The sequence below is a fragment of the Myxocyprinus asiaticus genome, chromosome 35 (assembly GCF_019703515.2).
Source record: "Myxocyprinus asiaticus isolate MX2 ecotype Aquarium Trade chromosome 35, UBuf_Myxa_2, whole genome shotgun sequence".
Taxonomy (NCBI): Eukaryota; Metazoa; Chordata; class Actinopteri; order Cypriniformes; family Catostomidae; genus Myxocyprinus; species Myxocyprinus asiaticus.
Window position 1 is genome coordinate 2,805,469 of NC_059378.1, and position 20,433 is coordinate 2,825,901.

The 20,433-nt window shown below is 38.9% G+C and overlaps 1 protein-coding gene across 3 annotated transcripts in view; it reads right to left on the bottom strand.

The window, feature by feature from the left end:
• sipa1l2 (signal-induced proliferation-associated 1 like 2) overlaps positions 1 to 20,433 on the bottom strand; it is a 127,156-nt gene that overhangs the window by 50,029 nt on the left and 56,694 nt on the right. For all 3 annotated transcript variants that reach the window (XM_051672181.1, XM_051672180.1, XM_051672179.1), the window contains exons 5-9: positions 13,629 to 13,803; positions 13,200 to 13,303; positions 8,606 to 8,763; positions 5,804 to 6,389; positions 833 to 1,107 (exon numbers count right to left, since the gene is read on the bottom strand). In XM_051672181.1, coding sequence (XP_051528141.1) covers positions 833 to 1,107; positions 5,804 to 6,389; positions 8,606 to 8,763; positions 13,200 to 13,303; positions 13,629 to 13,803 — 1,298 coding nt within the window. The remainder of the gene's footprint in view (positions 1 to 832; positions 1,108 to 5,803; positions 6,390 to 8,605; positions 8,764 to 13,199; positions 13,304 to 13,628; positions 13,804 to 20,433) is intronic.

Below are 20,433 nucleotides of genomic sequence, written 5' to 3' on the forward strand. Positions count from 1 at the left end.
CTAAATAACAGAAGCTATTGTTCAATGACCTCCAACTGGAAAATTAACTCTCAGAATAAAAACTCTCTTCCCTGGTGCAATATCAGTAATGTGACTTGTCCGGGCATGTTTCTGTTAACTACAGCTCACCAGAAATTGACTTGCCTTAAGATATAGAGATATAGAGCACTTTAGGTCATCTAACAGCACAAGCAATCCTCTCTAAACTCTTGTTTACAAAGGGCACAGAGTGCTCAAGATCTCTGGCAATATGCCTGACAGGGGGTCAATCCAGTTATGGACAGTGCAGACAGAGGGTTGCTCTGGTCTCTGACGTTCTTAGTAAGCCCTTTGGATCTTCTGAAATGAGGAAACAGAACATGAGGCACATGCTCAACTAACTTTTACCAGATTCTGGGATTCCCTCTATTCCAGCCTGTTTGCTTTGAGTGGTTTCTTTCATGTAAAGGCTCAGCAGACCATAAACAGACAATGATCAGATCATTCACAGATTATCTCAAGAGGATTAATCTTCTCTTTGAGAGGTGACCGCTGTTTATCAAGGAGAAACTGGTGTGGCCCATCTGTCCACAAGTTAGGTTTAAATAAAAGTTTAATCTTTAGGGCTGCATTTGTCAAATGTAGCCAGACATGTCCAAGACATGATAAAAAGCATGTGGGATTATGTTATATAATAAGTGCTGCATCTCTGTCTGGTAAATCACAAATCCAATCGGTAAAATTAATTGAATCTGAAGAGCTATAGTTTTCTACATTTTATAAATATTTATGTTGAATAAGTGATGAAGAGCTTAGCTCATCACAAGCTTGTGAAAGAGATGACAAACTGTACCTCCTGGGGGTGCCGTCCTCATGTGGTTTAATGACCACCACTGTGACAGGTGTGGAGGTCCGCAGCAGGTCAATCATTTGTTCATGAGTCAGTGTTCCAACAGCGACTTTGCAGATCTCTACCAGACGGCAGCCAGGCCGAAGTCCAGCCTGCCAGGCAAACCCAAATGGCTCCACGTCGGCTACCACACCTTCAAAGTTGACATGGAAGCCTAGCTGTCCGAGGCCGTTTCTGCGCAGGGTCATCTCTAAAGTCTCACAGCCCCTGGTGACCATCTGAAAAAAATAAACATTTTAGTTGTTGGCTAGTATTACCAGTCTTTAACTAAGACAGTTTTATATTTACTCACCCTAACGTCACTCCAAACCTGTATGACTTTCTGTCATACAAGACTTTTCAAATGTCTTCTCGTCATATACAGTACTATACGATCACATTATATCATTAAATCAACTGCCAACAGCAACACATGGCGACTACGGCGCAGGTTGAATGTCAATAACATCAAACCTCATTAATTAACTCACGTCATGCCATCAAATGTAATAGTTTTGGGCGGTTGTGGCTCAGGTGGTAGAGCGGGTTGGCCACTAATCACAGGTTAGCGGTTCGATTCCCGGCCCACATGACTCCACATGCCTAAGCGTCCTTGGGCAAGACACTGAACCCCAAGTTGCTCCCAATGGCAGGCTAGCGCCTTGCATGGCAGCTCTACCATCATTGGTGTGTGTGTGAATGGGTGAATGAGTGAATGAGTCACAGTGTAAAGCGCTTTGGAACCGCTAAGTTTAAAAAAGGCGCTATATAAGTGCAGACCATTTACCGGTACCATTGTAGAAATTCACTATTGACTGAGTATAAGTGTCCAATAACAAGACATTTACTGAGCAAGTCGTTCCACTGTCGGACATGTTTGGAATGGGAGGCTATTTCCAGTCATGTCAGTGCAGCTCCTACCTACTTGAATGGGGAAAGACCGAAATCTCCAAAACGGTTGGTAAAGATTACGATCAAAGAGCATTTTTCAGATCAGCAGTAAAATCTGACAACATTAGTATCATACATTGTGCTTCTTTACCTCAGATTATGCTAAAAACCGCAATTTTCCCAGCTTTTCTTGCTAATGTGCCTGTGTGTGCTCGAGCTGATTGACAGGCGATGTCTGTATCTAAAAGGTGATTGTCTCTTTTACCTGTAAGGCGGGACTTCCTTTCTACATCCTTTGACCGTTGGCTGCCATTGGGTGATCCAAATTTCTCCAATTAATTTTAATAGTAGTGGCCCGTCTATGCTAAATAGTCTCTGGTAGTATTCAGCTGGTCATGTGATTCTAACATGGCCACCCCCATGAGGGGACCCTCTCCATATAGTAATAAAACAGCTTTTATAAGGTTACTGATGTGACTGGAGACCTCATCTCATGTGAGCGCTCATGATTTTATACATATATTTTAAAATAACTGATTGCACCTTTAAATGTTTGCACCTTAAAGAAGGCTTGGAATATAGTGTGCAAGTCGTATCAAATATTTTTACTGTGTTTTTGTCCTTTTTTGAGCTTGATAAATCTGAGTCACTATTCACTTTCATTATATATTTTGCAAAAAGCAATGTGAAGGTTTTCAAACATTTCTTTTTGTCTCGAGTTTGGAATATGGGTTTTTTAAGATGAACTACTTTTTATGGGTGAACTACTCCTTTAAGAGGCAAACAAAACAAGGCTTTAGTTGCCTCTTCAACTCTTGCTGATTAACATCAGTGCATTAATGATGGACAGTGCCGCTAAGGTAAGCATGCAGATGGGTAACTAATCATAGTATATCTCGTCTGGTCTCAGAAATGTCAAATTAACATGGGAGAATAAAACAACAACATGGGGCTGGTGGTCTCATAAACAACACGGAGCAGATTTGACTTGTTTTTGATATATCAGCTTAAACCTCCCACATGCAACTCCTCCTCTATCCCAAAATAAACAGTTTTGGGATTGGAAACTGATCTTGCTTTGACTCTGTAAAGCTACTAAGAGCCCAGAGTCGCAGTACTTAGCAACAACAAAAGCCATTTGAAGAGAATAAGGTGGCTAAAATGAAATACAATCCTTCCTTTTTAAGGTAGCTGAGCTCTACTGATCAACAACTGATATTAATGACACATTCATGATGCCTCACCCTATGCGATGCTTCCTTGCAATTTCAATGAGCTAAAAGAAATGTACTGTTTTAAAATGCTTGTCAAGTACAAGACTGTTTGAGTGTATAACATTAAATGGCCAGTTTCATGGTTATAACATGTAAACTGTTGCCCAGATGCTATGGTGACAAGCAGTGGTCGACCGATATATCACCAAGGCCGATAAATCGGCGGATATTCAGAATTTTTTAATTATCGGCATCGGCCAATACATTTTCCTTTTTGGCCAATTTGTTTCTTGAGGGCGCTGAGAATCGCCTGCTTGCACGTGAAGCGACTGAGACATGTAAACAACCAGTCACGGTTCGTTTTGTTGTTACGTGCCATCGTGTTACTACAATAATAGACCGGTGTACAACACAGTGTCATTTAAACAGTCCGCATATCAGAGACACAACAGACGCTTTTGAGCTCATAATGTTAAAGTGCTCGCCTGTTTCATTCTCCTTCTCTCTCCTTAACAGTTCCCTGTAACTTTTAACTGTCTTGTCTAATGATAAAAAGGCAAATATCAATAAAACTAATATCATATACCATCTGCAAATATGCGCATATCTCATTTAAACAGATGTAATAAACCAACCTCACATAACTTCAGCATCCTGTGGAGCGCTCATTTATTGACCTCTAAAGCACGTATTCTAACAGTCTCTCCTCAACAGTTCCCTGTCACTTTTCTAATGATAAAAGGTAAATATCAATAAAAGTAATATTATATACCATTTGCAAATACCTAATCTACCATTTAAAATACAATATTATTTTTTTTACAAAGTTCAATTTTAGTGTGAAATTGAGTAAATGTAATGCTAAATAAGAGTTTATTCATTTTTATTTTTTTTTTGCAATTTTATGTTTATGTTATTTACTATAATAAATTGTGTGATATATCGGCACTGTATCTGCCTATCGGCCACCCTGCACTCTGGATATCGGCATCGACATCGGCCATTAAAAAAAAACAAATCGGTCGATCACTAATGACAAGGGCAGACTACACAATGCAGTAAACAATGCATTTAAAGGTGCTTATGAGACATGTAAAGAGTTAAAGCAGGCATTTCACAAGAGAGAAAACTGAGCACACATGCTGACTGGGTCCATCACACTAGTCCAAGGTAATACTCTCAAAACAGCATGTACACCCATTAAACCCTCCGCAACACTGTAAAAAGCCCAGTTTGCAGGTCTGGCCCAAGACTGGGTGGCAATAAAGCAGAAGGTCGAAGTAATATTGTGTTACTGATGTGTTTGTTTGATGGAAGGTACAGTTTCACCCTTTTACGGTCTTCTGTTGGGTATACTGTATGAATTCACCCAATGTTGATACAAGGAATCAAATGCAGATACCTCTGTAGACACTTCTGGAAGGTTTAAGGTACACAAAGGTAATCTGCTCCAACACTTTTACCTTTCAAATGCTAATCCAATTACCTTTGACCCCGCACTGCATTTGTAGATTCTCTGAAGAGAAACTTGAGAAGAGAATCCTTTATACCAACACTACATGCTTCACAGTAAAATGGAAAGCTGGCCAGAGCTTCAGTTAAATATAAAGCTAAAGCGTGTGATTTCTAAATAGAATTGCTAAAATAATTTTTGTTTTCTAACAGGTTTCCCAAACACTTCACGTCTTCCATTGGTCTTGCATTGACTTTTGGAGGGTTTAAATGTGCAGAAATGTGAAGCTTATAATTTTATAAAAGCATTTACATTTGATTTGAGCTGTAAAGTTTTTAAAATATCACTTTTATGATCGTTTTAGGGCTTTAGGGTTTACAGCACTACATCGTCATGGCATACATGGATATACCTTTACACAGAAAAGGTTAGTAAGCGATTTTATCACACTAAAATCATGTAAACATATTGTTTACATCTTGTGGCTTTACTTTTGAAACAGTGAGTATTTTAACATTTACAGATTGACCACATTCACTTCCATTGTAAGTGCCTCACTGTAACCCAGACTTTTGTCATTTTTTTTTGTCAGATTTGCATAGACTTTTGTATTTTTTCATCTGTTTTCATGCGCATATTTGACTATTTATGTGTAATCCAAATGAATCGTTGAATCTAACTCTTAAAGTTTTAAATGTATGTTCTATATTTAAAAAGGAGAAGAATTTGTAAACTAGAAAATATATGATTCGCAATTAAATCAAGCACACAAATGATGAATGGCGAGTAAGACTGATGTAAAAACAATGAAGGCACACCGGAAAAGAAATCTGATTACGTATCCGATTTATTTCCACATTTGAAAGTGGCCCAGATCGGATATGAAAATGTCAGCTTCAATGTGCTTGTGTTATGGAATTAACAGATCTGTGTCACATGTGAGGGGGGAAAAAATCTGATTTAGGCAATCATTTTATAGAATCTTTGAAAATGTTCTTAGTCTTTCCTTACTATGACATGCACAGCACTGACACAGGCTACAAGAGTCCAAAGTGAATAAAATCGCAAATGCAGTTTTTTGTTCAACCAAAATCCCAATAATAGACAGAAAATAAATGAAGATTTGGTGCATAACGCTTGACTTTTAAACATAAACAAGCCCGAAAAACACACCAGGGACTATTATTATAAAATGACGAAATGATAAATAAACTATCAGCAACTATCGACATAGATTTTTGCCAATAACAGAGTTCCAAAAAGCAACTATCGGCACCGATTAATTGGCAAAACCGATATATGGGTCTACCTCTGACAGTGACTTTTGCAAATTAAACTGGGATAGAAATATTTTAACACTGAAAAAATTACACATACCTCTAATCGCTGTGTGATCTCTCGCACTTCCTCTGGGCATCCATCCTGCACGGAGAACACCACGCAGTCACCGCGCTCGTAAAAAAGCTTCACCCTTCCCACCATGGAGGAACAGCTCCAACCAATCACATCCCTGCAGTAACAGTTGAAAACCACTTCCTTGGAAGCCTCCTCAATGAGTGCCACAAACTCTCGGGAGACAGCCAGCAAACAACCAATATCAGTAGACTGGCAGCTGTCCTGGGCGACCACCGACCACGTGATGGCCCCCGTACTATGCAGATGAGCGTTGATCCGTGGCCGGCTACGTTCTTTCCTCTTGGCGCCTAGAGTGATGAAGCTGAACTTTGCCCCCGTGGGGTCCACAGGCGTGGCACTGGCCAAGTTCTCTGCCAGGTCTTTGAGGTATTCCTGGCGGGTACGAGTCGCCATGGCCCGGAACTTCTCAGACTTGTGAGCCGCGTTTTCGCCGTTGATCACTTTGGCCAACAGGAAGTCTCGGAACACGGCAGACTTAGGGAACATCACTCCCTTTGGTATAAGAGGACCAAACGCAGGCACATCTTTGGATCTGGCAACTGCAACACTATTGAATAATAAAGATATATACAGTACGTGAATAAGTATCTTGTTAGTCGCTTCTCACAAAACAGACCCCTTCTTTCCTGTGCTGATGTACTTCCTAGAAGACCGGTAATTTTAATCGTTTTATATTACAGATCATTATTTTTTTCAACTTCAGAATGCTTACATGAATAGAATAGAAAAAATGAACCAAAGAGCAAAATGGCTATTATAACTGAAATGTCGCCAAATTAATAAGAACTGAATACAATCAAATCAAAATTGGAATCAAATGGAGTTGAGAGCTTGTGAAATGGAATCACATCAAATTGTGAAATTGGTTGGGTTCCTATTGGACTGGACAGAAATACGTGTAATATTTTTGGTCCATTTTCTATGGAGAGAAAGACTCTTAAATTTTAAGTGCAAATATCTGCTAAAGGTTAATTTAGTCAAATTTGAGAAGTACACTAGCCTATAGACGGCTCTAAAGCTGACAGACTTGGACTAAAAGTCACAAAACTTTAATTTTGACTTCATTGGGTTTTTAAACAATAACTATTCTGCATTTCTTTACAGTCAGATTCACACAGACGGATGTTTTACTCCTGACCTTAACCCCTTAAACTCTATGGACCTGCCGGGGGGCGCTATATCGCAAAATAAGTTTACAATTAAAATGTTAAAGTCCCTGGATACATAAGTCAGGCATATGTGGTATTATTTGAAAGTGTAGAATCTGAACTTTTCATAGAATACCATCATAACCAACATAAAATAACAAAATATGGGCTGAACTCATCCAGGTCGCAAATAAGCGCCACCTAGAGGTACTGTGGTAGAAATATGAATTAAATGAATATAACACTATATGAATATAAAAGTCTTTCACATAGCACTTAAATGGACAAGTCATATATCAAATGAAAACTCTCATTATCAGGATTGTTACTATACAGTTTATTTTGTTGCCCTTATACCACATTTGAAATATTTTCAAAAGAATCATAAAGTGAAAGTATATCATAGTGTCTTTCTGTAACACATCAAATACAAATGTCCCTTATGCGCCGATCAATGCAGCTGTAAGCCCCAAGTATCTAAAAACTTTATATCTGCTTTTACCTTAGGCAGTTTTCTACAAAACGAGAAAACTTCATGTCTGTGAGCTTGCTTGGGTTAATAATAATCCAATGCTATATCTTAGATGTCTAGAACAAAAATGCAGTCCAGCACGAAAAGCATGCTAAACAAAACATCTGAAAACGCATGTTATCGACTATTGGTGATAAAAATGTTTCCCTTTCGCTAAGGGGAGAATCCGCTTTCTAATGACACCTAGATTGAGCTTCTAGTCCACTCAGAAGCCGAGATATTCAATGAAACAACGAGGGTGGTGCTTGAACTGAAAATTATACTGAATGTCTATGGACGAGCACATCTGTGAGGGATAAAATGCGTTAGAGTGCCACCTACATTTCAGATCTGTATATTGTGATGGAAGGTGATAGAGAAAAAAAAATTATAGTACTTGCTGCCATCTAGTGGAATAAGAGATGGAGCGAACAGAACCAGAATTACATGCTTACAAAGTAAGGACAAAATTTAATTTGGGTGGGTTTGTGAAAAATGAGACTAGTTTTTTACAATTTGTCCACAATATGTGTGAATGGTGAGCTCTTAAATTTGAGTGTGAAAAATTTAAGGCTACGGCCCAAAAACGCACCAGAGTTTAAGTTAAGTATCAATTAAAGTTAAATATCTGTAATGTCTAGCAAGGTTGGATGCACGTGGCCCCTGTGAGGAATATAAATGTCAAGGTTTTTCTGTCTGACTTCAACTCTGACATAAATTCTGAAATCTCAAAAGGTGAGGCAGGCAATTATCCTTTGCGACAAGTTCCAACCTGCCTCAGCTCTCTGCAATGTTACGCTGAACAAGCTTAAGAGGTACACACGGAGTAAATAAGACTGGAACTTGAATTCCCTTCGGTCTAATTCTTTAATTCTCCCTAGCGTTCTGAGAGGTCAAATACGACTGTCACCAAGCTGATCAATGTTTTTTTCATAGCTTCAAGATGAAATCTTTAATTTACAAAATTGGATCAGTCAGGATTGAGAAAAACAGCACCATCACCATTGTCGAAACCATCACGTCATGCACCTTACTGGAGAACAGAAGCATTCACTGAAAGGGGCTAGGTGAAAAATCAGAGTTTGTGTATATAGCTTCCCCTACCTGTAACACACTTGCTCTGTGCAGGGGTTGTGGACTTTGACGATGATGAAGACGTGCTGAAAATGAGAGCGTATGTTTTGAGGTGTAAATGGAAAAGCTCCTGGTTCTTGGAAAATGATGGTGACGATGTCGTTCCCAATGTGCCTCTTCCTCAGTAGCTGGATAGAGGAAAAGATAATAGGAAGCAAGTTATTATGGGCCAAATTCTTTGAAAAAAAACATGTTACAGTTCTGTCATCTAACCAAAAATCACATGTAGATGTTTGGAGGGTATGCATTACCAATGTTTGTTGGAAATGGCACCTTGATAAAGCCAAATTTTTTACATTCATCAGGGTAGTCCCATGGTATTTATGGCATATATCAAAACACATTAGCCACTTTTCCACAATCGGGCCAGTGCAAGCCAGGGCTATCAACTGGCCAGCTGGGGCCAATAGCCTTGGACCTTGAGCCACAAGACCAAAATTGATTTGCGTTCCCACCATCTGGCCAATAGCCCTGCAGCGCTGCCCTAAAACCCGCCCTTAATATGCCGCCCTGGTGCCAACATCACAAACCTTGCCCATTTCACAAGCAAAAGGAAAGCTCAAGCTGAGGTATCATGTTATCTAGAATATCGTTATTAACTAATGTAAACATGTAAGGCAGAATAAAGCCCCGGAAGTGACAGTGGGAACACAACTGGCCCTGGCATGCACTGGCATGCCCTCATTTGGCTAATGAGTGCTTTTAAAAAGTTTGATTACAGATGGACTAAAGTAATAATTTGTCTTTTTTAAATGTCATGAAAACGATTAGTCCGACTGAAATCATACCAGAACGATTTTTGTAAAATCGAACAAACAGTCCTAGATAATGCAACTGTAGTTCAGCTTTGGTCCAGCATATACTGTACACGCCAATCAGACCACAAATGGCCTTGGCGTTGAGCGCATGCTTCGAAAAACAGAGATTCTGCACGAATCACGACGTGTATTTAACCCGGAAGTCGAACGTGACACAACACCACAAATGTCCCTGCGTTCCAAACGTGATAAATCGGCCTCTGAAGTACACTTCAAAGGGACAACAATCATAATAGCCATGCTGTGAGATCGTTTCAAACAGAATTTCCAATATAAATGACTTAAAAGGAGTTCCTAATAAACATTATTTTTGAGCCCTTCAAAGCTCTTCCAGTGGATGGTAAAGTCTTCAAAAGGGAATAGGGCAGAGGGATGATCACTTCCGAATGGAACGCTCCCTGTATCATGGTGAACGCTAGAAAGGTTCATTTTTGGACGGATCAACAGTCTGTAAGCCATTCACACCTGTGACACACTGATGTGGCTCTAATTATTATTATTTTTTCTGTATTCTGCCCATTGTCTAATCCTCTTATCTGTATAATAGTAACACCCATATCACCCAATACTCATCTTTGCAGTAGCATTAAATATCTTTCTTGAAGTATATAAAAAAAATCCTTTTTAATGATCTTACGTGGACTTTTCACAAATTCCATCATAAAATACAATAAAAGAGGGTAACAGGTGCATACTATGGCCAAGCTGGGGGAACTGCTTAGCCCTTTAAGCTCAGATGGGAAGTAAGTCCTCTGTCGAGTTATGAGATTTTAATTTTGGGTATGCCACTGAAACAGGAAATTTTTATAAAAACCTTCAGAGCTTAAAGGGTTCAACCAGGTAAGAGCAGCAAACTGGCATAGACTGGTTAAAATCGCCTTTTTCAGCAGATACATTAATGTTATCTTTTGGTGCAAACTGATAAGAAAGCATTTGACAGAAACATGAGTAAATGAAAATGTTTAGCCTGCAGTCTACTGTGAATCCCTATATGTGAAAATAAAAAAGGAGTACAGAACTGAACGCCCAATCTGTGGAGTTCTTGAACAGTTTATATTCCAAGATTATCCCTTTCAGACCATGATCCAATGAAGAGAAAAATATAAATCCCACAAATCCACCAAATAAAGACTCAGGGGCTCCTTTACTTCCTATTCGGTAAAAGCAGATTTCCTTTAAAAGCACAGATCTCAATTTCTTTATCTGACTGAGCTCCATCTACACATGGGGATTTCACAAGTCATTGATGGAAAGCTGTTACGGTGTTAAAATCAATCTGCCGAGGACTCTATTAGGATTGTTCCACCCATTGAAAAGTACAGATAAGAAAGAAAATAAATTAACAATTTATTTAACAATTTGCTTTACCAAATACATTAGAACAGCCATTCTTAAATGCATACACATTTTTCATTAATTATCCTTGATGTGTCTTATTCCATTACTTAAGACATTAAATCTGCCTTGTCTGGGCAACTGGAAAGGGAGCTTTTTTTGAAAAGATGGGGCATTCAGACAGTTGTCATGACGACTTGGCCTGTCCACTCAAGTGTTTACAATTAGCTGGATGCAGGACAATTGGTATGGACTCTGTGAGGTCTATAGAAGTACAGATCAAGACCACACACTTAAAAAGAGAGCTGACATGGGTTAAAAGAGTTCACAGTGGTTATACAGAGGCTTGATTAACTGATCAGACCGCCTTGAATCCCATTTGCACAGGTGCTTGCTAAAGTGTGCATTATCCAGCAGGAAGAGAGGCGTATCTAAAAAGTTTATGCAGCTCCTTTCCATTAATGAAAGCATGCAATGATAAACACTCAAGCTCTTTTTAAGCCATATGAAAATGTTGCAATGGTTACAATCAGTGTCAAAAATGAACTTTTCCATTAAAATCATTATACATTATGCCACAAATGCTGTCAGTTGAGCTTAACTTGTTTTGAACCTGCAATTTTCCTTGAGGGACAAACTTTGCCTCCTGGATTTGATTTTCAGGGGCTTTTTTATCTTTATTAGGGCACAAGTTTTCTAATTTCTCTTTCTTCAATTTAATCTATTTATTAAAATATATTCTCTATTGGAGTAATTGTATCTCATGTTTCATGCAATAATATGCATACCTAGGCCTAAAATAGAATACTAAGAAATAGATGTTACAAATAAAACACAAAAGAAATTGTGCCCCTACATTTTTAATTTTGGTAGCATTTTTGCCCCAAGCCCTCGTTATACACGGGAGAACAAATGGTGCTTGGCATCACTGATGTAAACCGCCCCTGGCCACTATATGCTTTTATTGTATGAAAAAGAGCAGCATGAACCTTCTTCAAAATATCTCTTTCTGTGTTCCGTGGAAGACAGAAATTCACACAGGTTTGGAATGACATGAGGGTCAGTAAGTTATCAGAATCAGAATGAGCTTTACTGCCAAGTATGCTTACACATACAAGGAATTTGTCTTGGTGACAGAAGCTTCCAGTGCACAAATACAACAACAAGACAGAGAGAATAAAAAAAATAGAATAAAAATAAAAAGCGAATAGAAAATATAAGTATATAAGTGTGTTCAGCTCCAGGTTGTTTTGATTGCACCAGGCAGCCAGCTGTTCAACCTCCCTTGTGTATGCAGACTCATCGTCATCTTTGATGAGGCCGATGACAGTAGTGTCATCTGCAAACTTTAGAAGCTTGACAGAGGGGTCCTTGGCAGTGCAGTCATTTGTGCACAGGGAGAAGAGCACAAATCCCTGGGGAGCACCAGTGCTGATTGTACAGGTGCTGGAAGTGAATGTCCCCAGTCTCACTAACTGCTGCCTATCTGTCAGAAAGCTGGTGATCCACTGACAGATAGACGTGGGAACAGAGAGTTGGTGTAATTTAGTCCGGAGAATAGCTGGGATGATGGTGTTGAAAGCCGAACTGAAGTCCACAAAAAGGATCCTTGCATATGTCCCTGGTCTGTCCAGATGTTGCAGGATATGATGCAATCCCATGTTGACTACATCATCCACAGACCTGTTTGCATGATAAGCAAATTGAAGGGGATCCAGAAAGGGTCCAGTGATGTCCTTCAGCCAGTCTCTCAAATGACTTTATGACCACTGACGACAGAGCGATGGATCTGTAGTCATCAAGTTCTTTGATCAAGGGTTTCTTTGGGATGGGGATGATAGTGGAGCGTTTAAAGCAGCAGGGAACTTCACACTGCTCCAATGATCTGTTGATGATCTGTGTGAAGATGGGGACTAGCTGGTCAGCACAGGATTTAAAACAATTGGGTGAAACACTGTCTGGGCCCTGTGCTTTTCTTGTCTTTTGTTTCCGGAAGACCCGGCACACATCCTCTTCACAGATCTTAAGTGCAGGTTGAGTAGCAGGAGGAGGGAAGAGGGTGGTTGCAGGAGGTGTTGATGTTTATGTGAAGTGAAAGTCAGAGCGGGTGTTGGGTGTAAGACTGGGCTTTTCAAATCGACAGTAAAACACATTTAGGTCATCAGCCACTTGTTGATTCCCTACTGTGTTGGGGGGTGGTGTCTTGTAGTTAGTAATGACTTTCAGGCCTCTCCACACTGATGCAGGGTCATTAGCCGAAAACTTGTTTTCCAGCTTTTCAGAGTAGCTTTTTTTAGCCACTCTAATCTCTTTGATGAGAGAATTATCCCTTTAAATAGCACAATAGCCCATTCAGGGTTATTTATACCTGGATGGAGAAAAGAAATCATTATAAAATGTGTCAAACTCACTTGCTGTCTGTTGTTGGGCGTATAGGGCAGCATTGTAGAGACGTGAAACATCAGTTCAAAGTCTTTATAGGTGGTGTATAGCGAGTGAGTACCAGTGGAGTCCGCTATAGAGAAGGTGAGATTATCACACACATAAGTATAATACCAGTGAATTAAAATGACACATACATTTATGATGAAATACAAAATTAAATTCCTGTGTTCTCATTTGCAAATGGCTCATCTGCAGAGACTAAGAGATTATGAGAAACTGTCCAAAGCACTATACGGACAAACTGGTCAAACAAATGTGATATTAACAGAACTCATTTTAGAAATGAACCTGTACTTACAAAGCTTTGATCTCGCATTGTGCAGCTTTCAAGCCGTCAAGCATTCACAACAGTGAAAGTGGATCAAACATTCAAACATTCTGAGAGCAGCACTTACTTTTGTTGTCCAGCTGTGCCCTGAATTTGCTGAAGCCCTTCAGTCGAACTCTCTGACCCAGCAGATCCAGAAATTCATCCAGTGCGGGACTACCACTCTCATTATTGTACATCTCCTCCTCTGTGCTCTGGCCCGCCTGGCAGTACAGGATGCCTACTTTGTGCTGGTAGCTCAGCTACAAATAGAAAGAGAAAAAGTGGGATCAGTTCAGGGTGGCTGAATAACCTAAAAGTCACAGTAACGGTATATATCAGAGTCCTGCACATGGACAGGTGAATTTTTTTGGCCCGATAATGATATTTTGCTACTTATTTGCCATCAGATCATTGTTTTACTTTGGAATTATGCTTAAAAAATATACAAAGAGGTACAAAAGTTTTTTTAATGTTCTAACAATAATTAATTTCCATTGAACGTTGGATCTGTTGAACACATGACAGGCCAAAATTTTAAAGAGTCAAAATGAAAGATAAATATAAAAGATAAAAAGAAATAACTAAATATGATAGCATGATACAACCCTTCTACATACTGTGGCAATAATTATTTCTAGATTGAGCATTAAAACTCAAGAGTTTTTAAAAAAGTGTGTTACTAATTAATTATAAATCAACCATCAGTTTCTTATATTTGTGTTTTCATGCTTATAACTGATATGCCAGTGGTTTTAATTGGGTCAATAATTGGCCGATAAATATCGGCAGCCGTTACATCGGTGCATCCCTAATACAATACGCTTGCATAATATATATATATATATATATATATATATATATAATATACAGTTGTGCTCAAAAGTTTGCATACCCTTGGAGAATTGGTAATATATGTACCACTTTTAAAGAAAACATGAGTGAGCAGGCAAAACACATTTCTTTTATTTCTTATGGGATTCATATTCAACTGTAGGTTATAACAGAATGGCACAATCATAAAACAAAACATGACAATAAAGAAAAAATGAAATGACCCCTGTTCAAAAGTCTGCATACCCTTAGTTCTTAATACTGTGTATTGCCCCCTTTAGCATCAATGACAGCATGCAGTCTTTTGTAATAGTTGTCTATGAGGCTCCAAATTCTTGCAGGTGGTATAGCTGCCCATTCGTCTTGGCAAAATGCCTCCAGGTCATGCAAAGACTTTGGTCTTCTTGCATGAACCGCACGTTTGAGATCTCCCCAGAGTGGCTCGATGATATTAAGGTCGGGAGACTGTGATGGCCACTCCAGAACCTTCACCTTTTTCTGCTGTAACTACTGGAGGGTCAACTTGGCCTTGTGCTTAGGGTCATGGTCGTGCTGGAAATTCCAAGAGCATCCCACGAGCAGCTTTAGTGCAGAAGAATGCAAATTGTCTGCCAGTATTTTCTGATAACATGCTGCATTCATCTTGCCATCAATTTTCACAAGACTCCCCGTGCCTTTAGAGCTCACACACCCCCAAAACATCAGTGAGCCACCAACATGCTTCACAGTGGGGATGGTATTCTTTTCACTATAGGCCTTGTTGACCCCTCTCCAAACATAGCGCTTATGGTTGTGACCATAAAGCTCTATTTTGGTCTCGTCACTCCAAATTACAGTGTGCCAGAACCTGTGAGGCGTGTCAAGGTGTTGTCCGGCATATTGTAACCGGGCTTTTTTGTTCAAGTATCGTCCTATTGTGCTCCTTGAAACAACCACACCGTCTTTTTCCAGAGCAGCCTGTATTTCTCCTGAGGTTACCTGTGGGTTTTTCTTTGTATCCCAAACAATTCTTCTGGCGGTTGTGGCTGAAATCTTTCTTGGTCTACCTGACCTTGGCTTGGTATCAAGAGATCCCCGAATTTTCCACTTCTTAATAAGTGATTGAACAGTACTGACTGGCATTTTCAAGGCTTTGGATATCTTTTTATATCCTTTTCCATCTTTATAAAGTTCCATTACCTTGTTACGCAGGTCTTTTGACAGTTCTTTTCTGCTCCCCATGGCTCAGTATCTAGCCTGCTCAGTGCATCCACGTGAGAGCTAACAAACTCATTGACTATTTGTACACAGACACTAATTGCAATTTAAAAAGCCACAGGTGTGGGAAATTAACCTTTAATTGCCATTTAAACCTGTGTGTGTCACCTTGTGTGTCTGTAACAAGGCCAAACATTCAAGGGTATGTAAACGTTTGATCAGGGCCATTTGGGTGATTTCTGTTACCATTGTGATTTAAAAAGGAGCCAAACAACTATGTGATAATAAATGGCTTCATATGATCACTATCCTTAAAATAAATTTCACAATTTCTGCCAGGGTATGCAAACTTTTGAGCACAACTGTATATATATATATATATATATATATATATATATATATATATATATATATATATATATATATATATATATATATATATACATACATACATACACATACACACACACACTGGCAGCCAAAAGTTTGGAATAATGTACAGATTTTGCTGATTCGGAAGGAAATTGGTACTTTAATTCACCAAAGTGGAATTCAACTGATCACAAAGTATAGTCAGGACATTACTGATGTAAAAAAAACAGCACCATCACTATTTGAAAAAAAGTCATTTTTGATCAAATCTAGACAGCAGCCATCACTCCAACACCTTATCCTTGAGTAATCATGATAAATTGCAAATTTGGTACTAGAACATCACTTGCCATTATATCAAACACAGCTGAAAGATATTTGGTTCGTTAAATGAAGCTTAACATTGTCTTTGTGTTTGTTTTTGAGTTGCCACAGTATGCAAAAGACAATATTAGGTCAAAAATGGCAAAAAGGAAACAGCTTTCTCTAGAAACTCGTCAGTCAATCATTGTTTTGAGGAATGAAGGCTATACAATGCTTGAAATTGCCAATAAACTGAAGATTTCATATAAAGGTGTACACTACAGTCTTCAAACACAAAGAACATCTGACTCTAACAAGGACAGAAAGAGATGTGGAAGGATAAGTACATCAGAGTCTCTAGTTTGAGAAATAGACGCCTCACATGTCCTCAGCTGACAGCTTCATTGAATTCTACCCGCTCAACACCAGTTTCATGTACAACAGTAAAGAGAAGACTCAGGGGTGCAGGCCTTATGGGAAGAATTGCAAAGAAAAAGCCACTTTTGAAACAGAAAAACAAAAAGAAAAGGTTCGAGTGGGCAAAGAAACACAGACATTGGACAACAGATAATTGGAAAAGAGTGTTATGGATCTTAACCCCATTGAGCTTTTGTGGGATCAGCTAGACTGTAAGGTGCGTGAGAAGTGCCCGACAAGACAGACACATCTATGGCAAGTGCTACAGGAAGTGTGGGGTGAAATGTCACCTGAGTATCTGGACAAACTGACAGCTAGAATAACAAGGATCTGCAAAGCTGTCATTGCTGCACGTGGAGGATTTTTTTGATGAGAACTCTTTGAAGTAGTTTAAGAAGTTTTTCATGTTATTAATGTCCTGACTATACACTGTGATCAGTTGAATGACACTTTGGTGAATAAAAGTACCAATTTCTTTCCATAAGAGCAAAATCTGTACATTATTCCAAACTTTTGACCACCAGTGTGTGTGTGTGTGTATATATATATATATATATACACACACACACACACACACACATACAATAGCCATTAATAACCCAATAACCATGTTTTTATATTAAATACCCATGTGGTAAAGCATAGGTAATTAAGGAAATCCAGTGAATTACAATGATATAAATAGTACAGCAAATTTTCTACTGGTTCACACATTTCTGCTGTTGCATGGTATACAATCTTCATAAAAATATTTCACATGAGCTTTTTTGTAATTTCTACTTCAGTTGTAGTCATTTATTACATCCTTCATAATATAATACAAAATCCTAAATACATACAGTATATTACATGACAGGATTTATTAACAGAATTAATTTTTAAAGTACAGCCACAAGTATTTTTAAGTATTGCTATAGTCCAAAAATCAAAACAGACATTTACAGTGACCGCACAAGAGTTTATGGGGAAATAAATACTGTATGCTATATTTTTTATTTCTCCAACACAGCATGACATGAAATCATCAAAAGCACCTTGAAGCACATGGTCACAGTACGCTGATATACATCGCCTGTCACAAGTGGCGATCTAGCTAATTTAAGTGCTATCAATAAGTGCAAAAGCCTGGCACATAAAAATACCATAATCACATGCAGACTGGCCTCAGATGTTGCTTTGCATTATGTATGAGACACACATGACAGGAACTATAGAAACACAATGGAGGTCCAACAGGGAAAACTTATAGCCAGGCAAGCTATACTAGGCTTTGTTATTTATCCAGACAATTATTAAAAGCCAGTGTACAGTATATCTAAAAATAAATGTACGATTTAAAATAATATGTAATGCTGAATTGAGTTGGTAACACGGACATAGGAATTTCTTAGAGGTCTATGGAAGGTGTCCCAAATCCTACATACTTTCCATCCCATTCCTCTGAGAGAAAAAAAAATAAAAAATGGAAAAAGCACTTTTAGTGCTATTCTGACAATTGCTTTGGTGCCATAAAAATGCCACCATCAGTCTCTAAATGCGAAAAAAAAAAAAAAAAAAACATATTCGGAGACAAGAAAGCATAATCATTTTCACTTCAAGTGTTGCTGGTCACAGTTGGCAGCACCTCAGACAGGTCAAGTGCCCATTATGTGTAGCTGGGTGGTTGTCATGCCGATATTTTAGGTGGTGTTGTTGGGGGAGGGGGTATTCGCGTTGGGGGAGCAATGATTTGCCTTAAAGGATTATTCCGGGTTCACAAATAAATTTCAACTCGTCCCTCCTTTTCTTTAAAAAAAAAAAAAAAAAGAGGCAAAAATCTGTTTTACAATGAGGCACTTACAATGGAAGTGAACGAGGTTAATCCGTAAACGTTAAAATACTCACTGTTTCCAGGGTGTGCTGAGTGACTCCAGCCAGGTATCCTAAGCAACCAAATTGGCACGGTTGCTAGGGAGGGTAGAGTCTCATGGGGTATCGTGGTCACGATTAGTGGTTCTCGCTCTCAATGGGGCGTGTGGTAAGTGGTGCGTGGATCGTAGCATGATCCTCCACAAGCTGTGAGTCTCCGTGGTGTCATGCACAACGAGTCACGTGATAAGATGCGTGGATTGGCGGTCTCAGAAGCGGAGGCAACTGAGACTTGTCCTCCGCCACCCGAATGAGGTGAGTAACCGCGCCACCACGAGGACCTACTAAGTAGTGGGAATTGGGCATTCCAAATTGGGAGAAAATAAATAAATAAATACTCACTGTTTCAAAGGTATAGCCACAAGACTAGGCCTGTTGCAATCCCGTTTTTTTTATCTAACCGCGATTATTTGAGATAACCGCGATTATTGTGCACTTCAAATTCCAATCACATTTTAATGCACAAATAAAGGAATTTTAAATGAATATATAAATGCCATCAGCGGCGTGTCTGTGTGTCATTCAGTTGAACTCCGAGCGTCACTGAGCAGCTCCTGTCCGGAAGAGCGCATGAAATGCTTCTCAAGAGCGAGGTCTAGAAGGTAACCCCCTGGCAGTCTCGTGAGACTCTCATTCTCTATTACTAAGGTTTGGTTTATGGTTACATTTAAGGTTTGGTTTAGGGGTTGGTGTAGGGTTTCTGAAGGACTATAAATACAAAATACACAGTGTGTAAACATTCAATGCAACTCTCGCGAGACTTTAGGTAACTGGGGGGTTACCTTCTAGACACGACCCTTCTCAAGTGCTCTGATGCGCGCGCCAACAGCAGAGGCTTGTGCCAAACTCCCCCGAAAATATAAACAGTTAAATATAAACTTTGATAGGGAACGCAAAGCACTCCGGTTTCACAGGGTTCCCACTCTTTTCAAGGCAAACTTTTCCATGAAATTTTATTTGCCCAATGGGTGTACTATTTAAGCAAACACACACGAGAGGTCATGATGTATAGTATGGTTATTGAATGGTTATTTTTTCTGAATTCATTACACACATTCATTTTAAAGTGCGCAGCACATGCAGATTATATATGTATTTAATTCAATTGCAGCCTTTTTAAAAATCACACTAGGACATATCGCAATTTTAATTAGATTATTTGTGCATTCAAAAAAATGTTGTCCCAAATTTGTCAAATTCAGAGACATTATACATGTAGCTAATGCCACATGACTTATTTATTACTGGATTCAGTGATTCCATCCGAGTTTTCCACATCGTGGAAATCATAGAGCCCTACATGTGGTAACCGTGGTATAAGTGGACTCGGATGGTTCATTTATTATTTTAAATTAATTTACATCCAGATGTGTAAAGGCCGCATCACAACGCTACCACCTCGGGCTGTAAACTCATTTTCAAAAATATCAGCAGTCTGACCGTTTACTGTTGTCTTAGGTTTACAACTCGTAAACAAAACAATGTTTTTGTAGTTAACACAACAGCAATGTTAGAACAAAAAAAAATATATGTCACTATATTGACACTTAAAAGTATTTCGTCAGAGATGACAGCAGATGAGCAGATAATGTACGGGCTTCGTTCATGACGGTCGACCGTTAACATTGTTTCACACTGTGCAGCTGCCGGCAGAGACAGAACAATATGAATTTGTGTATTTAACACCTATCACGAGTCCCGATCATTCCCATGTTTTTGTACATGTAACAAAAACCATGTTAGCCACACAGTCAAACGGTTTTGTTATAAATATCTTCCAGGACAAATAATTATTTTCTAGGACATTTAGGTATTTTTCCAATTTTCCATGACTGGAACACTGCATTGCAAAATTCCAGGTT